Consider the following 21,119-nt stretch of genomic DNA (forward strand, 5'->3'; position numbering starts at 1 on the left):
ACATTTCATTAGCTTCAAACTGCGAAAAAAAAACAGGGTATTCCTTTTCTTCTCGCTATTTGAACCCTCCTGTGCATCATATTGTAGGTCCAACTACGTGGAAAGGTTGATATGGCAATACGTCGGGAAGCCTACAAAAATATCTGATACCACGTACGAGGCAGTGTACTACATAGGGGAACGCAGCAGGACATCGAGGATGGCGGCTTTGTTTCGAGCACTAGACCTGGACAGAACCAGACTCGGCTTCGTATTTATGGGTGTGGCGGTCACATCTCTTGAAGACATCTACCTCAAGTGGGTACTTCAAGAACATTGTTTACCAACGAATATAGAATACGCAACAATTAAATAGCAATACAATAGAATAGCGCTATCCGTCAGTACCGCTGTACTTAGAGCTGCCTCTACTGCCGCTAGACACATAGCATTATTTGCACGAGTGGCAAGTATGTGTACATTGATCGTTACGGGCACGCAAGTGCTCAGTGGCACAGCGGTGTTCCCATTTCGCAGATTTTCTTTTTCTCGTTTTCCGGATTTCAGACGAGGAGTACAGTTGGGTAGCACATTAATTGGAGAGTTGATTGCATAAACGTCTAAGACATGTTGTATGAATCTTGATTTTTATCAATTCTTCTAATTTGCAGTACATTCCCCCTGTGTGAAGTACCAAGATCTGCAAATGCCATTTGTTCTACGCCGTGCTCTAGTAATTGGGTTTGGGTGCGCTGATACCGGGATCGCGTATGATTCACTATGCAGGGTGCGTTACGTAACCTGTCATTTGACCTGTGTAAAAAATGGCTCAACAGAAACATATGGGGTAAACGGCTGCATTCCGGCCATCTAATTTGCCACCTACTAAAGATTATTTCGAGGACTTGTAATTGAAATAAATTATATTTTAATTGAACTCTGAAATTTACCTAGTCAATGTAACGCTTGTCTTGCTAAATCAGATATATCGTGGTTCAATTAGCCAAACCCACCGCAAAATACGATTCGTAGTACGGTGGTTATGTCCAGGAAAGTCATCCGAAAATTGAAGTTTTCATTTGCGCATTTGTCAGCGATGCACTAAGGCGGCCGCAAAACAGCGGCGTGAGGAGGGCATATCACTGTCCACCTGATAGAAAGAGCAGCTGAAAAATAAGGCAAGGGTACCTTTCGCATCCAGCAATCAGAAACCCGCTTATCTGCACATACGGGGCGTATCTTGTTCCCTTTCCTCCTTTTCTGCAGCTGCTCTGTCAGATGGACAGTGATATGCCCTCCTCACGCCGTAGTTTTGCGGCCGCCTTAGTGCATCGCTGACAAATGCGCAAATGAAAACCTCAATTTTTCGGACGACTTTTCTGGACATAGCGGCCGTACTACGTAACGTATTTTGCGGTGGATTTGGCTAATTCAACCACGGTCTATCTGATTTAGCAAGAAAAACGTTACATTGACTATAGGCAAATTTCCGAGTTCAGTTCAAAAACAATTCATTTCAATTAAAAGTCGTTAAAATAATTTTAGTAGGTAGCAAATTGAAGTCTGGAAGGTAGCCTCTTACCCCATATTTTTCTGTTGAGCCGTTTTTTACAAGGGTCAAATGACACGTTACGTGACGCAACCTGTATATTTACGGGCGTGTGGGGTATAAACACTCTTTCGATTACATAACAGTTATCTTGGGGGAGGGGGAGGGCAGAGAACGCATCATAGGACGACGACAAGAACCGAGAGGCAATCCATGTTTTAGGGAGTAGGATTAAATGTGAAATGGACGATTGAAGAAGACACGCTCACAGCCAGCGCCTAATCATAGGAAGCGAGCACTGGATGTGCTTCGACGTGTTGAGAACCATCTCACAACTATAGGAACTGTTTGTGCACTATGCACTATGGTCAATCATTTACCAATAACCATAAACGTAATACCCTTTAAGCACATGAGGAAGGCTAAATTACGGCGAGCACGACTTCAGTAAACACAACTTTAGCCACCGAAGTGCACAGCAACGCGACCTCCAGGAAACGGTCGCCGGTATCGACGACGGTCGCTCGCATCAGCCTGTCAGTGACATAATGGGTATGATCCAAGAGTTTCATCCCGATTAGGGCAAAGAGTGACGACAATAGAAAAATGGATGTAACGTATGGATGAGCATGGTGAAGCTTTCGTTGGCCAGACCTGGCTCTTTCTAAGCTCAAGATTTTACTAGAACGTGGCACAAGGTCGTATCGCATAACGTCCAGGTGGAAGCAGAGGGAAAAAAATTGATAAGGCGAAATGGCTTCCAGCATTTCATTACTGGGATCGCTGTACTGAAGCTAGCTCAACCCTTGATAATGTTGAGTATTCTGTACCATAATGAGCTTTTCAGGCAATCATTAGAAGTAAACAAATTAAGTAACGCGAATTGCTATGCGTGAATTGCTAACGTGAATTGCTATAGTCACGTGGTATGGCCGTACGTGAAATGAACAATCCGCTGCGAGAAATAATCCCGAAGTCGGCCAATTTAATTGAGCCTCTATGGGCATGGGTATACTTCGCTCTTCGATACTTCGTACACGAACCGTAAAGCGGTAAAGCGAACTCAGGATACATTCACGAACGAACGGGCACGTAATTCCTATCGATGCTTTGTCAAGCCACATAACGCGAGACATGCATATAATGCGTAGCCTTTCTAAACTAGAAAAGAAAACGTAGCGACAACACATACACATAAAAAAAAAACATGGCAGCCATGAGAGTCCACTAGGTAGGGTGTGAGTACTAACAGTCGCAAAACCACAAATGTAAGTTATATGCCTATATCGTAGAGCTATCCTCTGCGTTGAGATACATAAGTATTACTCCGCTGTCGTATTCAACTGCAGGATATATTTTGAAACAGTTCATTTTTAAGAATATATTTTTAAAGAGTTTATTTTTAACGATATATTTTGCAACGATATATTCTACATTGTGGATTCTTGGGCGATTGTTTTTGAGCGTGGATTTTTGCGCGGTTGATTCGTTATCGGGGAATTTTACGCGGTTTATTGTGAAACAATGTTTTTGAAAGAGTTTTTCTTAAAGAATTTATTCTTAAAGATTTATTAGTGTTACCCCCAGCACGAGTTCTTCATTTTTAGGGCGATGCAGGGTTGTTTTTGTAAAGCTATGCAACGTGGATCAATAACAAGATCTGCAAAAAGAAAAAGGAAAAAGAAAAGAGAAGTAATATCTGTGCTGGATATTATACCGCATAATGCCTTATTATTACGCGGACTCACCGTGTCAGGGAAATATTGGCGCAATATGGGCAAAATGGGCTTACCAATATAGGCAGCCCGTATTGGTCCAATATGTTAGTGTATACTTACCGTAGTATCATGTTTTTATACACTACGACGCAAGCGGTTAATCAATCATAAGATGAAAATGATAATGTGTTAGGAAAAGAAATATAATCTACCATAATAACTGCAGAGCTCCATGTCTGTCACAGCGTAGTCCAGGATTAACAGTGACTGTTGTGCTACTTATCTACAATACACGAAGTGATACAATGCACGAAGTGAATGCGGTGTTGTAAGGCAATAAGCAATAGCAAATGACTTACGTGCCGACTGTTGTTGACCGGGTATCGGAAGAACGAGGCGTTCGAACTGTCGAATCCCTTCTCGTTTCTACCCAAAGAAGCCGAGCAGAAATGTTGCTCGGGCATCTTCCATGGCGGCTGTGACTCTTCAGTGACACTGACATGGTCCGGCCTGCACTTTTAAAGGAGCATGGAAAGTGCTGAGAAAGGAAGTTCTCTCTTTGACCACGTTTAATTGTGTCCCCACTGTATAATGTTTTTACACCATAAATACTGTCCTAGCGACCATATTGATCCCACGGCAGACGTTTGATTGCCCCGCCCGCACGAAACTCCCGCTTTTCTGTGGAGGCGTGAAAAACCAATGAACGCGGAGTGACGTCAGCAGGGATCGGTCATCGACATGGCGGAGGCGGCGGTGGTCGGAGCGGCGTCTGCTGCGTATGTTTCTTGCAGTTTCTTCTGACGGACGCTTCTCAGCAGCTCGGGTTGTCGTGCAGGTGCTTCTTCTCCTTCTTGGGGGTTAAGTGAGGTCAGCGAATGTCCATGGCTGGCTTTGCCTTCTGCATTGCTCGCTGGCGTCAGGTAAATTTAGCGACGGAGCAACACATCGCTTCAGATAGATTCAGAAATCGGTGAGAATTTCGCGACGCTCGGTGGTGACTCGTAATCAGTCACATTGAAATGTAGACTGCATACGCGGAGTTCAGTGCGGGCTGAACAGCTCACGTTTAAATCAAGGCAAGTCACCTACCTTTTACTGGCTTATTTGCCGGAACCTGATGCATGCGAAAGCCGCGCGTTCACTTTCGTTTCAATTGCGCAGTCTCGAACTCCACACGGCATGATTGCAGGTCTCATCAATGAAGCACATGCTTGTGTAAAACACCTGAGACAACGTATCGATTACATGGAACGCATACGAACCCCCTGTCCCCCACTCCTTTCTGCTGTCCTCTCTCCATCTGTCCACGTCTGTACGCCGCTCGTAGTCACAGTTGCTTCGCGGCGCTAACGCGGAATTTAAAGAAAAATTAAATGGAACGAAAACGAGAGACCGATCAAACCGCAGAGAGCCACATTGAACACCGCCACATATGAGACGACGATGCCGACGTACATACGGTACATACTCTGTACTCGTAGACACATACAATGACGATAAAAGAAACCACCGTCACGTGCCATCGGTAAACCGATACCATTTTCAAAACGTTTATTTTCTTGTTTGATATCCTAGAATGAATAGCAGCGAACAGGATGCACGTCGCTTTGTCGACAGCAGACGAATTTTTCGCAGCGAATGAGGCGTATCGCCGGTGTGACGTCACAGGACTAGAGGGGTGGCCCTGAGTCCTGAAACATCCCGCCGCGGCAGCGTCTTTTACAATTAAATTGCGTTGTAGTGGGACCTTTTTGAGCCGAAATATTTTTCGTGTGCGTATGCTTTTCATAGACCATTTCACGAAATACGAGCCGTTTTTATACAGCTTGAATAGTTTCCTTCTTCCCTCTCCACTTACCGCGCATGCGCGCCGCGCCGTGGCTACAGACCGACCACGCCGCGATTCTTTCGTAGCGAGGGCTCTAATGCTAACGCATTAATAACAAAGCTCGAGGAGGCCGCCTTGCGAGGAGGCTTGCCTGATCTGACCGGTGAGGTGGGTCTATGCAGATGACAAAGCGCTAACGAATAGGTCTTAAAGGGGTACTGCACAGTTCGAAAAACACTGCTACTGTTGTATGCATCTGGTCGTCCTCGAGGGGGAACGACTCTGCAAAGTTTCATCGCATTTAGCAGATGCAAAGATACTTGACAACTATTCCCGATTGTGTAAAATGTCGTTGGCTCTCCTCTGTAGGCAACCTGTTCTCTAGCGTAATGACCCATTTCCGAACAAACAGAAGCTGACGTTTCTCAGTCTTCGCATTCGGCCACATCAGGCTATGTGGCTCTACTGTGACTACGCTTGCGGAGCATTCTCCTGTTTCTGGCCGGCTGACTCTGACTGGATCCGGCTACCCCGCTTCGGAAGGGCGCACGTCGACAGACTGGTATCGGGGATGACTTCATGATACACAGGAAAATGGCGCTTAGGTTGCCGAAACCGAAACGTAAAACGCAGTTAATTTCCACCGCTCTGTAACAGCCGCAGAAAACAATAATGGGTGGCTATGAACTTCACGCAAACATTCGAAACGTTTCTGTCCCTCTGCACAGAACTCCTTTCATGAAAGGATGAATGACGCTCAAGTATAGCTTGAAGGTTAATTATTTGTTATTGAATCATGTTTCGTGTATGAGTAATAAATTAATAAATTTAAAAGGAAAGTCCGCTATAGCCACTATTTGGAATTCATTCGGGCCAGCCCAAGCAGCACGCCAATATTGGTCCACTATTGCCTATATATTGGTCCACTATTGCAGATTCTGTTGCCTCCTTGCTGTCTTCCTTTCTCTGCGACACGCCACAGACCCATATAGGTTGCCAAATTGCCAATATTGGCCCCATGTGGGCTGCCAATATTGGACCAATATGGGGAGTGCAACCAGGCTCCATAGTGGACCAATATGGGCTGCCCATATTGGCAAGACCATTTTGCGCCAATATTGCCAATATTTCTGTGATAACACCAACGGGGAGTTCGTGTAAGAATAAAGCATTATCCTGCATAATATTCACCACTGATAACACTGCTCTGATTTTTGCTTATTTTATTTCTGCGGAACTAACTGATCCACGTTGCAGATAATCGCAAAAAAAAAAAAAAAAAACGAAAAACTACGCCCGCCTTGCAGAAGGGCACAGGCAGTCCCACCGAACTGCCAATGCAAAGATCCCTCAGAAGCCCTCATTGGGATCGCAGTATTCTGTGAACCAGAAATTTCCAACTCGCTCCGAGACTACAAAGGAGCGAAACACTTTCGTGACGGTGACGGACATACGCCAGAGCAATTCACACTGCTTGCAGCAGCTTGAAAGCACCTAACTTTACAGAAGAGCCATCCCTTCCTATCACACATTGTGTTTTTTTTTACCTGCCGCAATTCCGTTATCATTACAGCAACCAGCGACATTTTAGCCCTATGAAACGTCCGTTCGACCTGTCGCGCATGCGCATTAGCTGTAGGGCGCGTGATTTCGCTCGAACAACCCGATCGCTCTCAGTCGGCTCGACCGATTGGCATTGGCATCGCGAAGGAAGATGGCGGCTATTTGCAGAACGTGGAATGTTGAGTTGTCGAATTCTAGCGAACGTTACATTGGGATTGCCAAGTACGTTGACTGTTTCGAACAATGTGTATCATCTGCGGGAAGTTGTTGGATTTAACGATGTCCTGAATTGGGTATTTTCACACGCTTCAACGTTCAATCTTGCCGTGCTGCTTGGGCATTTGTGCAACACGGGTACTACCATTTTCTGTATTTTCAGTCAATATGGGGTGTACGCGGGCAATATGGGGCCCATATTGCCAGGATTTTCCCAATATTGGCTCAAACTGGGCAATATGGTGCTCATATTGCCCATTTTCAGCCAATATGGGGAAAATCTTGGCGAAACGAGTCCCATATCGGACCCGTATCGCCAGTGACCAGCCAATATGGGCCCAATATTGTGTGCTGCTTGGGAGGCTGGACTACAAGTCTACATTCCCAAGATTGGCGGACACGTCTCCCTGTGTGCTTAGCCTAATAGCACGTGTTGTGTAAGCAAGACAACTTTACGTTCGTACATGTGTATAAGTGAGAGGAGGCATGAAACCCGAAATAAAGGAGGAGGGCAGAAGAGAGCGAACGGCATGGGTCACTTCCTTTTGATTGGTGATAACGGGCACTGCGTGAAGAGCTTGATAAGGACTCTTCAAACTGTTTCATCGCTTTCAAATGCCAGACTTCCTTTTAGACGAGTAGCGGTGGTACAAATGGCATTTTCAATGCCATCATACCTCTGACACTTGGACCTTTTTTTGAATGATGAAGGATTAAGAGCTGCAGACCTGGGGATGGCTGCTGCTCGGGCTGATGCTCTATCAAGAAGATGTGAGGGATACCCGCGGGTATTGAGAAAACGTTTCATTCTGGACGGCTGATCATATAAGTCAGAATCAGAATCGGTCAGGGTTGTGTTGCAAAATTGTGAGAAACCAAAATTATCTATAAAGGAAAGAAGATGGGCGCCTTATTGTTCCGTGAAGCCATGGAGATAAAGAAAACTGGTTTGAAATGTGTAAACTTGCCGTCAATTCATTTATCGGATCGGGTTGAGGGTTTTCTTGTTGGCGATAAAGAACGTATTGTTTCTGATAGGGAGGAACAACGGGGCATTGTAAGAACACGGGATCAGGGAGACCTGTTGGAGGTTGGGCAACCTTGAGTAGAAGGCGGAGCTAATTACGAGAAGATCAGGGTTTAAGCGGGTGTCAAAGACAATAACGTTTCTTGGTTCGCCAGTCAGTGCTATGTGTCTATGTCTGTCTCTTTAGCTTCCCGACACTGGGGTTTTAGCGATTTTAATCATCATTCACCGAACAGCCCAATTTTTAACCCTCTTTCAGTCAGAATGAACGCTACAGATGCGGCGAAGCCGTAGAAATTGGGAAAAGAGGATAGCGTCTCTAACATGCCGTGGGTGGCATGAAGAGTAAGAGAGATAATTGTGCGAATAAGTCTCTTTTTAACAGATAGTACTTTCAAGCGTGGAGGAGGCAGCTGGTCAAGAATGTTAACCGCTTTCTGAGAAATTTCGCGCGTGAATCTCAAAGCAGAATGTATGTTGTTAAACGCATCCATAAACTGTAGGGCCTCCGTGAGAGAGCCAGCTCGAGCAGCAGCCATCCCCAGGTCTGCAGCTCTTTATCCTTCATCATCCAAAAAAAGGTCCCCACTTCCCCTTGCGGTTGGTTTACAACCCCGCCATTACTCCCTTAATGAGCCAAATTAAATATGGTGCAGATGATCTCTTCACTTCTGGGCACCTTTCTTCGAATACTATCATTTCCTATAGACGGCCCCTCAACTTGAGGTCTCCCTTGTTCATAGCCCTCTGAAAACTGTCAATACACAAAATGGAACTTTCCCTTGCAAGTGACCCCGTTGCTTCACATGCACTCATGTTGGCCCGAGCCACCACCGCCTCCATAGTTCCGATGGCAGGTACGTGAGTGCGTCTGGTCATTACACAATCAAAACCGCTAACGTAGTCTATGCTATCTTCTGTTCGATCTGTCCCAACATTCTCTATATAGGTGGAACCGAACAAAGCTTCATGAAAAGTTCCGGGAACATCGTCGACTCGTACATTTACAAATTTCTGACGGTATCAGCAACAACCAGATAACCTTGGTTTCTAAACATTTCTCGAGTCTCGACCACACTATTGATAACATTCGCGTCGTTGTTCTCCGCTCCGGTTTCCATTCCGCAAACGCAGGAAAACGGGAAAAGAGCCGCCTGACCTGATACATTATTTGAGCGCTACCCATCCAACGGGCCTAAACGAAAGACTGGTTTTAGGATTCTAATCAACTGCCGACCGGTGTTACACACGCTGCCCTGGTTAACACCTTCACGTGCAGCCCACTACCGCTTTTTGGGCAGTATGTTTAACAGCCTCAGACACTAGCTTTCTGTTTCCCCTTTTTCTGAAAAAGAGCATCCGCTCGAAACGTCAAGCACAGTAAGTATCGTCCTCCCACTTTTTTCCCTTTTTGGGTACACTAGCCCCGGTTCTTACTCTTGTGTTTGGTGTACCGGGCAGTCCTTTTTATCGTTTTAACGTCCAGATGCAACACATCTGGAAGGTAGATTCAAGGAAGGCAGTGCAGACTTTCGTAGGTGGAGTTTCTTGGTACTCAAACCCAGTTGTTGCACAACTGACGGATCCCTCTCATAGTGTGCATTCTTAAAATACAATTGGCAAAATATGCGCTTCTCTACATCACTGCCAGGACGCCCTCCAATGCTGTCAAGCCACAGCTGCCGCCGTGGTTGATCGTGCGGTATGGAAGCGTTTGTTCGCGGAGAACACTCCGTTCGGGCACCCTTGGACGACACAACCGAGAGGCACGTTAAATGGAATCCAAGACTGTACTGCGATAAATTGGTCTGTTGTTCCAAAAGATATTTAAAAAGAAGCTTGGAAATACACACACGAACCCTATAAAACAGCGTGCTGGATCCCGAAAGTCCTTCCGATGAGTTTTCTGTACATGCGTACGTTTTTTTTTTTTTTTTTTGTTTGACACCAGGTGTGCAAGTGCCAGAGCGAACCGCGATGTTTAAAATTCGAGTTTACGAAAATTTCGAGTTGTTAACGCATGCATTTTCGTATGTGAAGTTGCTTTCGGGTATTCTATCGGCAGCAACTGCGGGAGTCCCTCCAGCATCTGGTCAGAGACCCTTTAACATCATTTTTGAAGTTTAGATATCTCTGCACCACTAGTCACCAACTCTCGTGGCAATTCAGAGTGGCTTGACCCAAGTACACTGTGCAATAGTCTTCGTGTAATGGGGACGACACCTATGGTACCCTATATCGTATATGGAATATGCACCCTACTTAGGTAATTCTGAGGTACTTTTCATCATTCCCTAGGCGGAAGACACTGAGCAGGGTTTTCCCATTTCCCTTTCTCACCAAGTCATGCTTCCCCTCCTCCCCCTCAAAGTGGTGACATGGAAATTCTGTGCAGCTAGTTGCTGCAATGCAGACTAACACTGTTTTGCGATTACGTCAAGAAATACCAGGATTTTGTGATGATCTCGTCGCCAGATGATCCGGATAGAGGTATCGCTGTCTGCAAGTTTTGTCTTAATGTACTTACAAGGCAGCCGCTCGTTCTTTTCTGTGAGCATGTCGTTCGAAGGAAGTTTTCGGTGACTCTCTTACAAAAAAATGGACGTCAAAAAACACCGATTTCTACATCGGTGTGTTCTACATTTGATGTGTTCTGTCTGCGCAGCGGAAATAAACTGGCGCTTACGCGGAATGCGGTGGACAACAACGTTCTCTTATTAATACATATTGGGAGTAGATTTGCAGGCAAGATGAGTCGCCTAAGGTCACCTTACGTTCAGGGTGTCGAACCGCAAAAAATACGGGTTCGGTTCGGGTTCGGGTTCGCGTTGTTTTGATTTCGTTCCGGTTCAGTTCCGGTTCAGCCACGCCAAAACTCGAACCGGTTCGCAAACCGGTTCGCAGCCCCGAACCGGTTCGCGAACCGGTTCAACGCTTCCGTTTTATATGTTCCATAAAACTGATTTTATCAGGAAATGCGTGGCTAATAGCTTACTGCTGTTGTCTGCATTGACGTCTTTAGCGGTGAGGTAGCTCTTTAGCGAGAGAAATAAGAAATGGATGAACACTTATTGCAAATAGAGTCCACGCTGATGAAGCGGTGTTGTCCCGCTACTTTCTGTTCCCAAAATCTCTTTTTCACACGCACAGTGCCAGCAAGATAAACTTAAACGAAGCCTAGTAAGATGGACAGCGTAAGATAGACGACAGTACTTGCCGGCACACTGCCTTCGCAGCGTGAATCGATCTGAAACCGTACTGAAGCATGTCGAAAATAAGCCTGCCAGCCTTACTCTGTCCGAGCTCACAGCAGTGTACTAGTTAATCCACAACACAAAGGCAATGTGTCACGACATAACTGCGCTACCAATAAGCAGAACCACATTTACTTTTCAGACTACGACCAATCAAACAGGCACCGTTCTGCGTACGCTCCTTCTCTACTTCTTATGTTTCTGACTTGTTTAATTTGTACTGCTCACATGTAAAGGGAAATCTTGGGCGCTTATTTGATCACATATTCGTCCTGTAGAGCTATATAACTGGCCTACTCCATTCCTGTTTCATTCTTAGGCGTGGCACCTCGTCTCTGAAGAGTAGACGCCGCAACGCGTGCGGGGCGCTAGCCGCGGCGCTCACAAGGACAACTGCGCTTCAACATGTTAAAAAGACGCTGGAAGTATACTTACTATACGTCGTCGTCTGACTGCTAGGTGAAAATTTTGGAAATCCATGATATAGGCGCGTGATGATGATACCAATGTGTCTTCGTTCGGGGATAGAGAGGAACTCTTATGCTGACTTCTTTTATGTCCGAACCGTTTTGTTGCGAACCGGTTACCGCTATTATTTTTTACGGTTCTGCTCCGGTTCGGGTTCAACAGTGTCATGAAAATTTCGGTTCGGGTTTGGGTTCGGTTCCGGCAAAAATAACGGTTCGGGTACGGTTTTCGGTTCGGGTTCGGGTTCGGTTCGACACCCTGCTTACGTTTAATGACGGATCGTGCAATATCCCAATACAGAACGAACGGAAGAGAAACGAAAGAAGGAACACATGTAAAGCGAGCTGTACAAGCTAGAAGCTCAGGAGGGGGTCTCACGCGTGTGCTTCCCTTACTTTTTTATGCCCTCTTCTTTCTTTGTACCCTATGCAGGCCGCAGCCCTCCTGAGATGGTATGTTGAGACATTGTTGATAAATGCAGTGTTGACGGATGGTCTGGTGTGCCGCACCTGACGCTCTTTAGAATGCCTTGCTTGGGAACAATGTGTGCCACAGTAAAACGGCGGTTTGCGAGCTTGTGGCGGTTGGCGGCTGCGAAGCCACCCCTTTCGTGCAAGCACGAGGCGCTACTATATTTGGGCCGTGACGGCTGTGGAGACGATCGGGCCGCTGTTTCATGGCTGGTGATGGATTTCATTAGTGGTCTTAAGCTGCTTTACGCTTTGAACTAGTCCCCCCTAGGCTAAGGCGTCGACTGGCTCGCAGCACTGGTGGTGTACCGCACAGAGCGGGCTGTGGCGTACAATTGCTTGTGGGAACGGTTGTGCTGGTGTATCGCTCCTTCTTATGTTTTGCAACGTGCAAGGAGGTCGGAATACATGTGAATGGATTGTTTCATATATCTGTGCGAGAATAAATACAAACCCACAGGTCGAATGGCTTGTAGCCGTTTACTCGCTGATCAGCTGCGAAATAATAATCAGCTAGTAAGGCGGGGGCTCGCGCCTACGTCGCGTGTGCGCTACATTTCGTATGGCACGCTCAGCAACACCATTATTGTCTAGACACATACTAATAATGTGTGGAAGAAATTATTGGACCCAGAATGGCACTCAATCTCTGCTCGACATTCACAGGATTGCGGCTGGAGAGGACCCTAAGAAAGCCGGTGCAGGCGATGCCCCAGAGGCACAGGCAAAGAAGGAAGCCGAAGGTGGATGCATTTCGTATAGAGTTTGGTTGTATCTGCGCCTGCCTTTCTGCACGACTTTATTTAATGTACCAATCGGTTTCTTTTTCGCAGATCTGGAAGCCTTGCATGTTGTTGCCAGTGCGAAAGCTGGTCCCGTGAACGTTTGCGCATTTCTTGTTGGACTTTTGATGAAAAGGTTCGTCATCTGGAGAAGGGTATGGTCAACGAGAACACTCGAGCTGTGGCTACCTCTCGGCCTCTTCCTTTTGTCCGGTTTTCTTGAAGCGCGTCTTAGCCATAAAAACAATGGCTCTCAGCAGAAGCTCACTTACACCGTACAGACACTATTTCGCCAGTCTTATGGCTTTGTCGTGTCCGACAAACCAGATTCTCGCTTCGTAAAGAATGTTATCGTGCCGCTGATGCAGGACAACAATGTGCACCTGCTGCCTATAGAGGGACATAGTGTTGAAAAAGAGCTCTTAGCGCTTGCACAAGAGGACATCTACCGATACGTCTACTGGTATCATTATGGCGTGACCATCCTTGGTGACAAGTAAGTCTTTTGCTATTATTCAGAATGTAAACAGTACCCACAGAAGTCAAATCAATGAAACGTAATCAAAGGTACAGTCTTAATCTGGTGACGGCATTTCAGCGTTAGGAAAATAGCATTTTTTTAACGACAGCCTTCGCCGTCACAGCTTTACGCCTTCCTACATGACGCCACTGAGCCGTCAAAAAGTGATCGTTCTGTTAACGCCATTCTGGCGTGACGTGTTTTCGTGTGTAGGCGCACTACAACGTTAAAAGCACTCGTGATTTCGACGGCCATACGCCGTCAGGGTGTGGCTGGCGTATACCGGAACCGGCATCGCCGGTTTACGCGCCTGCATCGTGACCGGTGGTGTAACCAGTGCTCCGGTGTCTTCCAAGTCACCTGCCACAGGTATTGGTCACTCGCCTATAGAAGAGGTCAAGGTGAAGAGGCAAGGTGTAGAATGGCGCAAAATGAAACGTAAGAATGCAAAGTTATTATGTGTATTATATCTATTAGACGCCATTTTTACATTGCCAGAATACATGGTGCGTCAACGAAGTTATGAGGCTGGTTAACGGTTGCACGAACAGTGGAACGAAGTTACATGGGTCATTTCGCACGTCTGCTACAGGCGCTAACCCTTTCGGATGCTAAAGGAACGCAACGAAGGAATATTACTAGTTGACTAACAAAATGACATTTCATCCTTTCGTAAAATTTGCGAAACTCACCAGAAGCACTGTGCTGCTCATTTCTAGCTGCATGCATCTGGTCCAGTGCTCCTGTGGTTGGATTTGTACTTTACATTTTTTAACGGGCAACAATAAACACACGAAATAATCACTCCAACGTAAACTAATTGTACCTGTAGTCACTTCAATGCTGATGTCAGTCTCATCCCTCAAGTGAGAGCTCTGTAAAGGACGGCGTGCCCTGCACATGCAACATGTCTCACTTAGAACATCTTTAGAAGTCGAATGGCACATGCTCGAGATGTGCTCTTCGTGGACCGAACACCGCTTACCCAAGAGCATGTGCGCTGTCGGGGGGTGGCCACTGTAAATACACCAGCCAGTTCTCGTTCTGCTCGTTCCCCATTAAACTCTAATCATCATCGTCATCATCTAACCCTTTTCGGTCAAAGAAGAACGATAAAAAAAAAAACAGAATATATATCTTCAACACCTGCAACAAGTGACAAGGAATTTTGTAACAAGTGCTTGACCCTTTTTGTCTTGCACTGAGCAGTAACTACCTCTGCGCTGCAATACATTTTATTATAGCAGCAATCTGCGCTGCAATAAATCTTCTAACTTGCCCCGATTTGAGAAATATTCAAGCGTCTGGTACGTATGATACTCAGCCTTATTAGACACTTCTGGGAGTAAGATCAATACCTGATGAAAGTAATGGCATTAGTCACCACAATAAGGTAACGAATAACGTAATGCATTACTTCTGAAAAGAAGTAATCAGCAATGGTAATGCATTGTAAAATAAAGGTAATTTCCCCACCTCTGTTTGGTAGCGCATTTGGGAGAGGGAGACGAGGGTGAAATCCTCCTCCGCCATGTAAAGTCCCCATAGAACTCCTTCCAAACTTGTTCCTTTTTTTGTTCGTTTGTTTGGCTGCGCCGCTGGCACAGAGAGTATGAGTTCAATTCAAACGTTGAACGTTGCCATGCCAGCACTGGACGGCTGTTTCAGCCTAATTGGGCCATTGCCAGGGGAGCGCAAGTAGGCAGGGTTTCAGTGGGTGGTGTCAGAAGGCACGTAGAACATGATGTCCTCCCGTCTGGGTGAGAGCTCCACCTCCTAAAAGCCCGTGGCCCCTTAAGCATAAATGGAAATGACATTTACCGTCCTACGCCTCAGAGTCAGTAAGTCAAGGAACGACATCATCATCACGGCAGTGTTGGCTGCCTTTCAAGTGGTGATGCTCTGATTTAGACTGTCACTCATCTTTCGTCTTTTCAATGGGAGCTGTACACTTTTTGTGACGCTTTTCATTTGTCGCAAGTCACGAAATCTGTCCTCCGTCTGCAAAAGAGGTACTGAGGGAAGACGTGAAAAAAAGAAAAGACAGAAATCTGGGGACCGTGAGGAAGCAGTCTCTGCAACGTCAAATAATTTTTGTGTATCGATCGTTCTTCGTAAAAGAATACACTGTATTCTAAGTATTGTGTCTATTCTCTGTAAGTTTCTAAATCTGGCCTCCTAGACGAGGAAAAGCTTAGGCAACACAAATGTAACACCAACCTGGGTTGAGTAGCTACAACATTAGATTAACGAGGATCTGTTTTACCAGTCCATAACTGAGCCTCTCGCTCATTTTCTCCCTTCTTCGTTCTTCCCTATTGCTGCCCGACATAGTTCGCTACAACAAACATCACACAAAGTACTCCACTGAGGCAGTCGACCGGTCGTCACTGTGGTGTCTGTGTTGCCCAAGCTCAGGCTCTGCTCGTCATGGGTCTCGTCCAGCAGTTATGTAGTCTCCTTAATATCCTATTCTATCTGGACACCTAGGGCATACGAGCGTCGCGCAGCGCTCGTAAAATTATGCTCGGAAATTTTAGGGACGGCTTGGAGAGCATCGGAGGTGGTATTACGTTTTTCTACTCTATGTTGTGAATACACGGCTATTCGTATTCTGTCATGAGCAGCCGACAGGGCGCTCGCGTTTTTGCGAAAACCAGATAAAAACTCCACGCCGAACTTCATACGTAAGCGAAATCTATGTTTAAATACCGGGAAATGACTTCATAAGTGAAGTCTTATCGTCCTCTTTGAATGTATCAGCCCTCTGTCCATGCCCGGAGAAGTACTATTTATAAGGTTAATCGTGTCATAAATATATTTATTCAGACAAAGGATTAACATCGTTCAAATTTGATCAATACGAGGTTACCAGTAAATACTACTGAATGAGCTATCAAGGTAGTATGAAATGCTTTGGCCTGTGCATACTGAAAGCTTTGATTACCACATGAGATGTCAGGTTACGGTTATTATGAAAGGATAAACAAAACAACATTATCTTCTGATACAAAATGCTGTTTGTGACATGAACATCGTGCTCAGAAGAATGAATGTACACAAAAAGAAGGATAAGAGTATCAACAACTCGTGTACGCTGATTAGCTTGCTAGAGGAAATGGATAACATGATGTCGACGCAGATTTGCAATCGAGTGCGAAGTGCGAGCCATGCAACTTGGGCAATTAACACGTGGAAGATTAAAATCAATCAAGTCAAAGCATATCTTCCTTCACTATCACGCCTAAGTACAGCTAGGGTTGCCGAAGATAAATTTCGGGATTTGTGATGACGATAAAACAAATAATACGGCGTTTCGGGATTTTAACACTGTATCAGACGACGCATCATGTACTAATTTTATCTCAGCACAGTCATTCCGTTCAACTTCCTCCGAATAACTCGTGAACAGGAGGCATCTGCTCCATACAGGTGTTGAGGAACCACACGGATAGAACTTTGTATCTGGCATAAATCGGCATTGCGCGTGGCGTATCGCTGAGCTCGATCATGCCGCATATTAGCGCACTCACTAGCACCACACCCGTGACCGTCGTGACGTCGGCAAAACAGCACATGCTGTGGTCACAAGTGTGATGTTATCTGGTGAATGCGCTAATCTGCGGCATGATCTAGCTCAGCGATGTCCACCTTCACCCGAGTTCGTAGCTCGTGATTAGCTGACGTCTTACCAGATGATAGTGATGGCGAGTTTCCAAGACCCGAAATGCCGACGTTTACTCCAGTAAGCCTCTGTCAATACTCTCTGTGAAACTCGAAAGTTCGATAAAGATGTTCTAGATGAACTTAAGAGACAGGTAAGGAAACAAGACCTATAACTTCAAAACACAAACGAAGGCGACGTGTGCGCATTATCGTTGGACCAACCACAAGAAAAGATAGGAAGAACCAGCACATTTCAGAGAGTTAAAGGAACATCATATCCCTCCCCCTCCTGGAGGGGTGCCGAGCAAACTTATGGGGTGTAGGTGTGCTGGGAAAATCCCTGAACGCTATCCAGTGGGATAAGATATATCAAGATGTTTTTGTCATCCTACATTATGGCTAGGCTTTGCGGCAGTACAACATTCATCACAATAGAGCAACACTGTGCGACTAGCATAAGGGCCGAACCCCATCCGCCTCACCTGGGTCACTTGGGAAAACCCACAGTTACCTCTGTTTGCGAGCCGTATGGAACATACAGGGTGTTTCACCCAAGATGATAAAAAATTGTGGGACTTTCGGCAATTACCTTCTGAAAACTTTTGCCACCAGGCTTTGGACAATTTGCAATGGACCTTTTCACATACGCGTCGTATCCTAGCGGCTCTCCAAGGAACCATGCTCGGCGCGCGTCAAAACAAATCCACGTGGACATCACAAAGGACCAAAACCGGTCCAGACTGGGGCCGACAACGTCGCTCCTTTCGTGCGGTCTCCCCACTGGTCCCCACTTCTGTCGTTCCCATAGTGCGCCATCTAGTGAAGGCGGAGATAATCCTCTACGGCGCGTCAAGGTCATACGCATGCGCATAGGCCATTGTGAAAAAGGTCCATTGCGGGAAATATATTTTTTTTTTCAATTGAACTTCACTCACTTTTTTTACAGAAATATGAAGTCATCCACGGATAACCACAAACCCAACAAAAACTATGCACAGTATCGCAATAGAAATAGTCGAAAAAAAATTTGCGAAGAGTCGAAAGTGTCGAAAGCCAGGTCTGTTCGATTTTCCCAAAGACGCGTGCGCGACATGTGCGTCTAGAGGAGCAAGTGTCCCCGCCTTCATTTATTTTTCCTTCCTTGTGATAAGACGGTTATCTTGTTTTCTTTGTGATAACACTGTAGTCACCAGCATCAAGGTCAAAGCGGGGGAAAGGAAGGTAAAACAAGAGGCGGGGACACTTCCTCCCCTAGACACACATGTGGCACACGTTTCTTTGGGAAAATCAAGCAGGCGGGGCTAAAGCGTAATTTTCAGTATTTTTTCGACTATTTCTGTTGCAATACTGTGCATAGTTTTTGTTTGGTCTGTTGTTATCCGCGGTTATCGGTGGTTATCTGTGGTTATTTCTGTAAAAAGAATGAGGTTTGCTGGGCAATTTTCCAACTTCAATTGAAAAAATCAATTTCCCGCAATTAAAAAATTGTCCAAAGCCTTCATAGATGGTGGCAAAAGTTTCTAGAAGGTAATTGCCGAAAGTCCCACAATCCTCCGGTGAGTATATCCCTAGTTAAAATTTTCCCCGTTTTGTCCCCTTATGTCCACTTTTAAAAAGGGTTCACACGACCCCGGGATAAGTGTGCGGATGGGGTAAACGTCACAGCCTACGTCATCAAAATGTGCGTCTTCTCCGGTACGCGGAGGACCGGAATCCCACCGCGACCCACAAACGGTCTCCGTGTTGGCGGAGGACTTGAGGACGGAGCAACGTCTTTTGACTGTCTCTTCTTTCTTGTTTTTTTTTTCTTTCGACAGGCTGTTTTACAGTTCTGACCGCAGAAGCAGAGGAGATTCGAAGAGTCGCGTAATATAAAAGAGAAATCGTGTGCGGGTCTTCACGAAGCAAGAAAAAAAGTGGAAAACGAGGGTTTTGCCACGGGCAAGCTGATCTCCAAATACGATACCCACTATTCGCTCCGAGATCGAGCAGTGTCGGCCCGCTGCGGGGAAACGATGAAGTACCATTGTGTGGACGCGTCGTCTGCTTTGACACGTTTATTCAGCGTTTACTGCAGTAGGTGGAGCATTGGAGAACCAGGCAGTATCGTACCAGTGATCTTCCGGTGAATATATACTAGAATTACAGAAAAGAACTATCAATTCCGAACATCCGCCCACGTGTTATCCACACTAGAAGGGTGACAGTTTCGCCCCCTATAGGTCGATCTCTCAGCGAATAGCACGGCGTGGAAATGTGGCCTTACTGCAGATAAATTATGATTATGACTATTATGATTATGACAGGCTTTGCATACGCATATGTTACTCCGCACTGTAAATAGCTTTTACTACGTGTCCATACCTGTCGAGACTCGAGAACTGACAGTTGCCTGTTTCCTTCGCTGAAAACTCAGTGCAGTTTGGGTTCTTTCTTATCAACGAAGTGTACATTTTATGACTCTGCGGCACAGCAAGACAGCTCCTACGCAAAGGCGCCGACCGCGAAATATGCGTTCTCATGGACGATAGCAGTTCCTTTTTTTTTTTTTTTTTTTCGCTAGTGCAGTGGTTCCCTCCATTGTGGAATGCTGGAGGTGCAATGTACAAGGGGGGTTCCATAAGTTTCCGGCCCGACGAACTTTTAATAGTCATCGAGACGAAACAAGTGTATCACTTTTCGACATAGTCACCCTTAACTTCGATGCACTTTTGACACCTTTCAACCAGCATTCTTATACCCTTGAAAAAATAGTCCGAAGTTTTGTCCGCAAAATGCTGGAAAACTGCCTCTTGCACCTCACCATCGTTTTGAAATCTCCATCTTCTGAGATCCCTCTTCAAGTTTGAGAACAGGAAGTAGTCACTCGGTGCCAAGTCTGAACTGTAGGGTGTGTGGTGGACTTATTGGAAGCCGCACTCCTTCAGTGCAGCCTTGGCAACAGAAGCCGTGTGGACAGAGGCATTGTCCTGGAGCGACCGGACACCTCGACTCAACCTTGAAATGGCTGCAAGTTATTTCACGTGGCTCATTGCAACACAACCACGGTCGGCGCCTGTGTTTAGGTCGCGCGACTATGCCTTTGAATTAAATGACACGTCTTTCGTGAAACTTTTTCGGCTCACTAAGGAAGCAGCATGGGATTTATGGGAGGAGCTTCGACCTGCCTTCACGTCAGTGTCGCAGAGACATAGCTGCCTGCCGCCAGAAACAAAGGTTAGCAAATGTATTTTCCATTCTTCTGCCATCTTTGAGAATTTTAAGCTGCTTTATACTACCATCTCATGCAAGGCTTTCCTCCAGAGAACCATCGGATGAACGACAGTTGTGCTGTTGTACCAGACTGACTCTGTATTTTACTATACCAACTTCCTCAACCAGTACAGCCTTGTAATATTGAAAATATTTTGTGACAATAACCTTGCTTTGAACAAAATATGTTTGCGCGAAGCAAATTGTGTGTTGCCTTGTATAAATTTCAGAGAGGAACGCCCTTGTATACATATTTTTACCATGTCAAAAGGCCCCGTTCCACAACTGCATTCTGGCGAAATATATTCGCCGCTACATTAATACACCTTGAGACAACGTCCGTGTGACAAATGCTATTAACTTATCCCTTACAAAAATGTGTATGGTCAGTCTATAAAATGTGTATTGAACTTCGACAATATAAGGCTGTAAGGAGTCAATAAGTGGTCTATAGACTGTGTATGATCATTCTATAGAAAGTTTACTCAGAATTGGCCACCGACTTCTTATTGAGTTCTTACCACGAAAAGTCTTTAGACAAAGCTATATAGAATCTTCATAGACGTTTAATGTACTTGCTATTGTACGTCCTATGGCTGTGTATATATGCAGAAAATCACACTCTAGGACACACATATCTGGAGCTCAAACGTTTATTAGGAATCACTGGTAGGTACAAAATAAGAGCATTTATGTGCATTTGGAAGGATGTAGGACACGGCGTTACTTGTAATCCCTAACCAGGAGGCTGGACAGCGTATTTTTTATCTTGCTGTCATCCGACAGCTGAAATACAGATGCTGTATATGCTGGAACAGAGTAAT

At 45.6% G+C, this 21,119-nt stretch overlaps 1 protein-coding gene across 3 annotated transcripts in view; it reads left to right on the forward strand.

The window, feature by feature from the left end:
• LOC135391463 (phospholipid-transporting ATPase ABCA3-like) overlaps positions 1-21,119 on the forward strand; it is a 288,004-nt gene that overhangs the window by 190,012 nt on the left and 76,873 nt on the right. For all 3 annotated transcript variants that reach the window (XM_064621719.1, XM_064621720.1, XM_064621721.1), the window contains 3 exons: positions 88-297; positions 12,742-12,818; positions 12,909-13,353. In XM_064621719.1, coding sequence (XP_064477789.1) covers positions 88-297; positions 12,742-12,818; positions 12,909-13,353 — 732 coding nt within the window. The remainder of the gene's footprint in view (positions 1-87; positions 298-12,741; positions 12,819-12,908; positions 13,354-21,119) is intronic.

The sequence above is a fragment of the Ornithodoros turicata genome, chromosome 4 (assembly GCF_037126465.1).
Source record: "Ornithodoros turicata isolate Travis chromosome 4, ASM3712646v1, whole genome shotgun sequence".
Classification (NCBI taxonomy): domain Eukaryota; kingdom Metazoa; phylum Arthropoda; class Arachnida; order Ixodida; family Argasidae; genus Ornithodoros; species Ornithodoros turicata.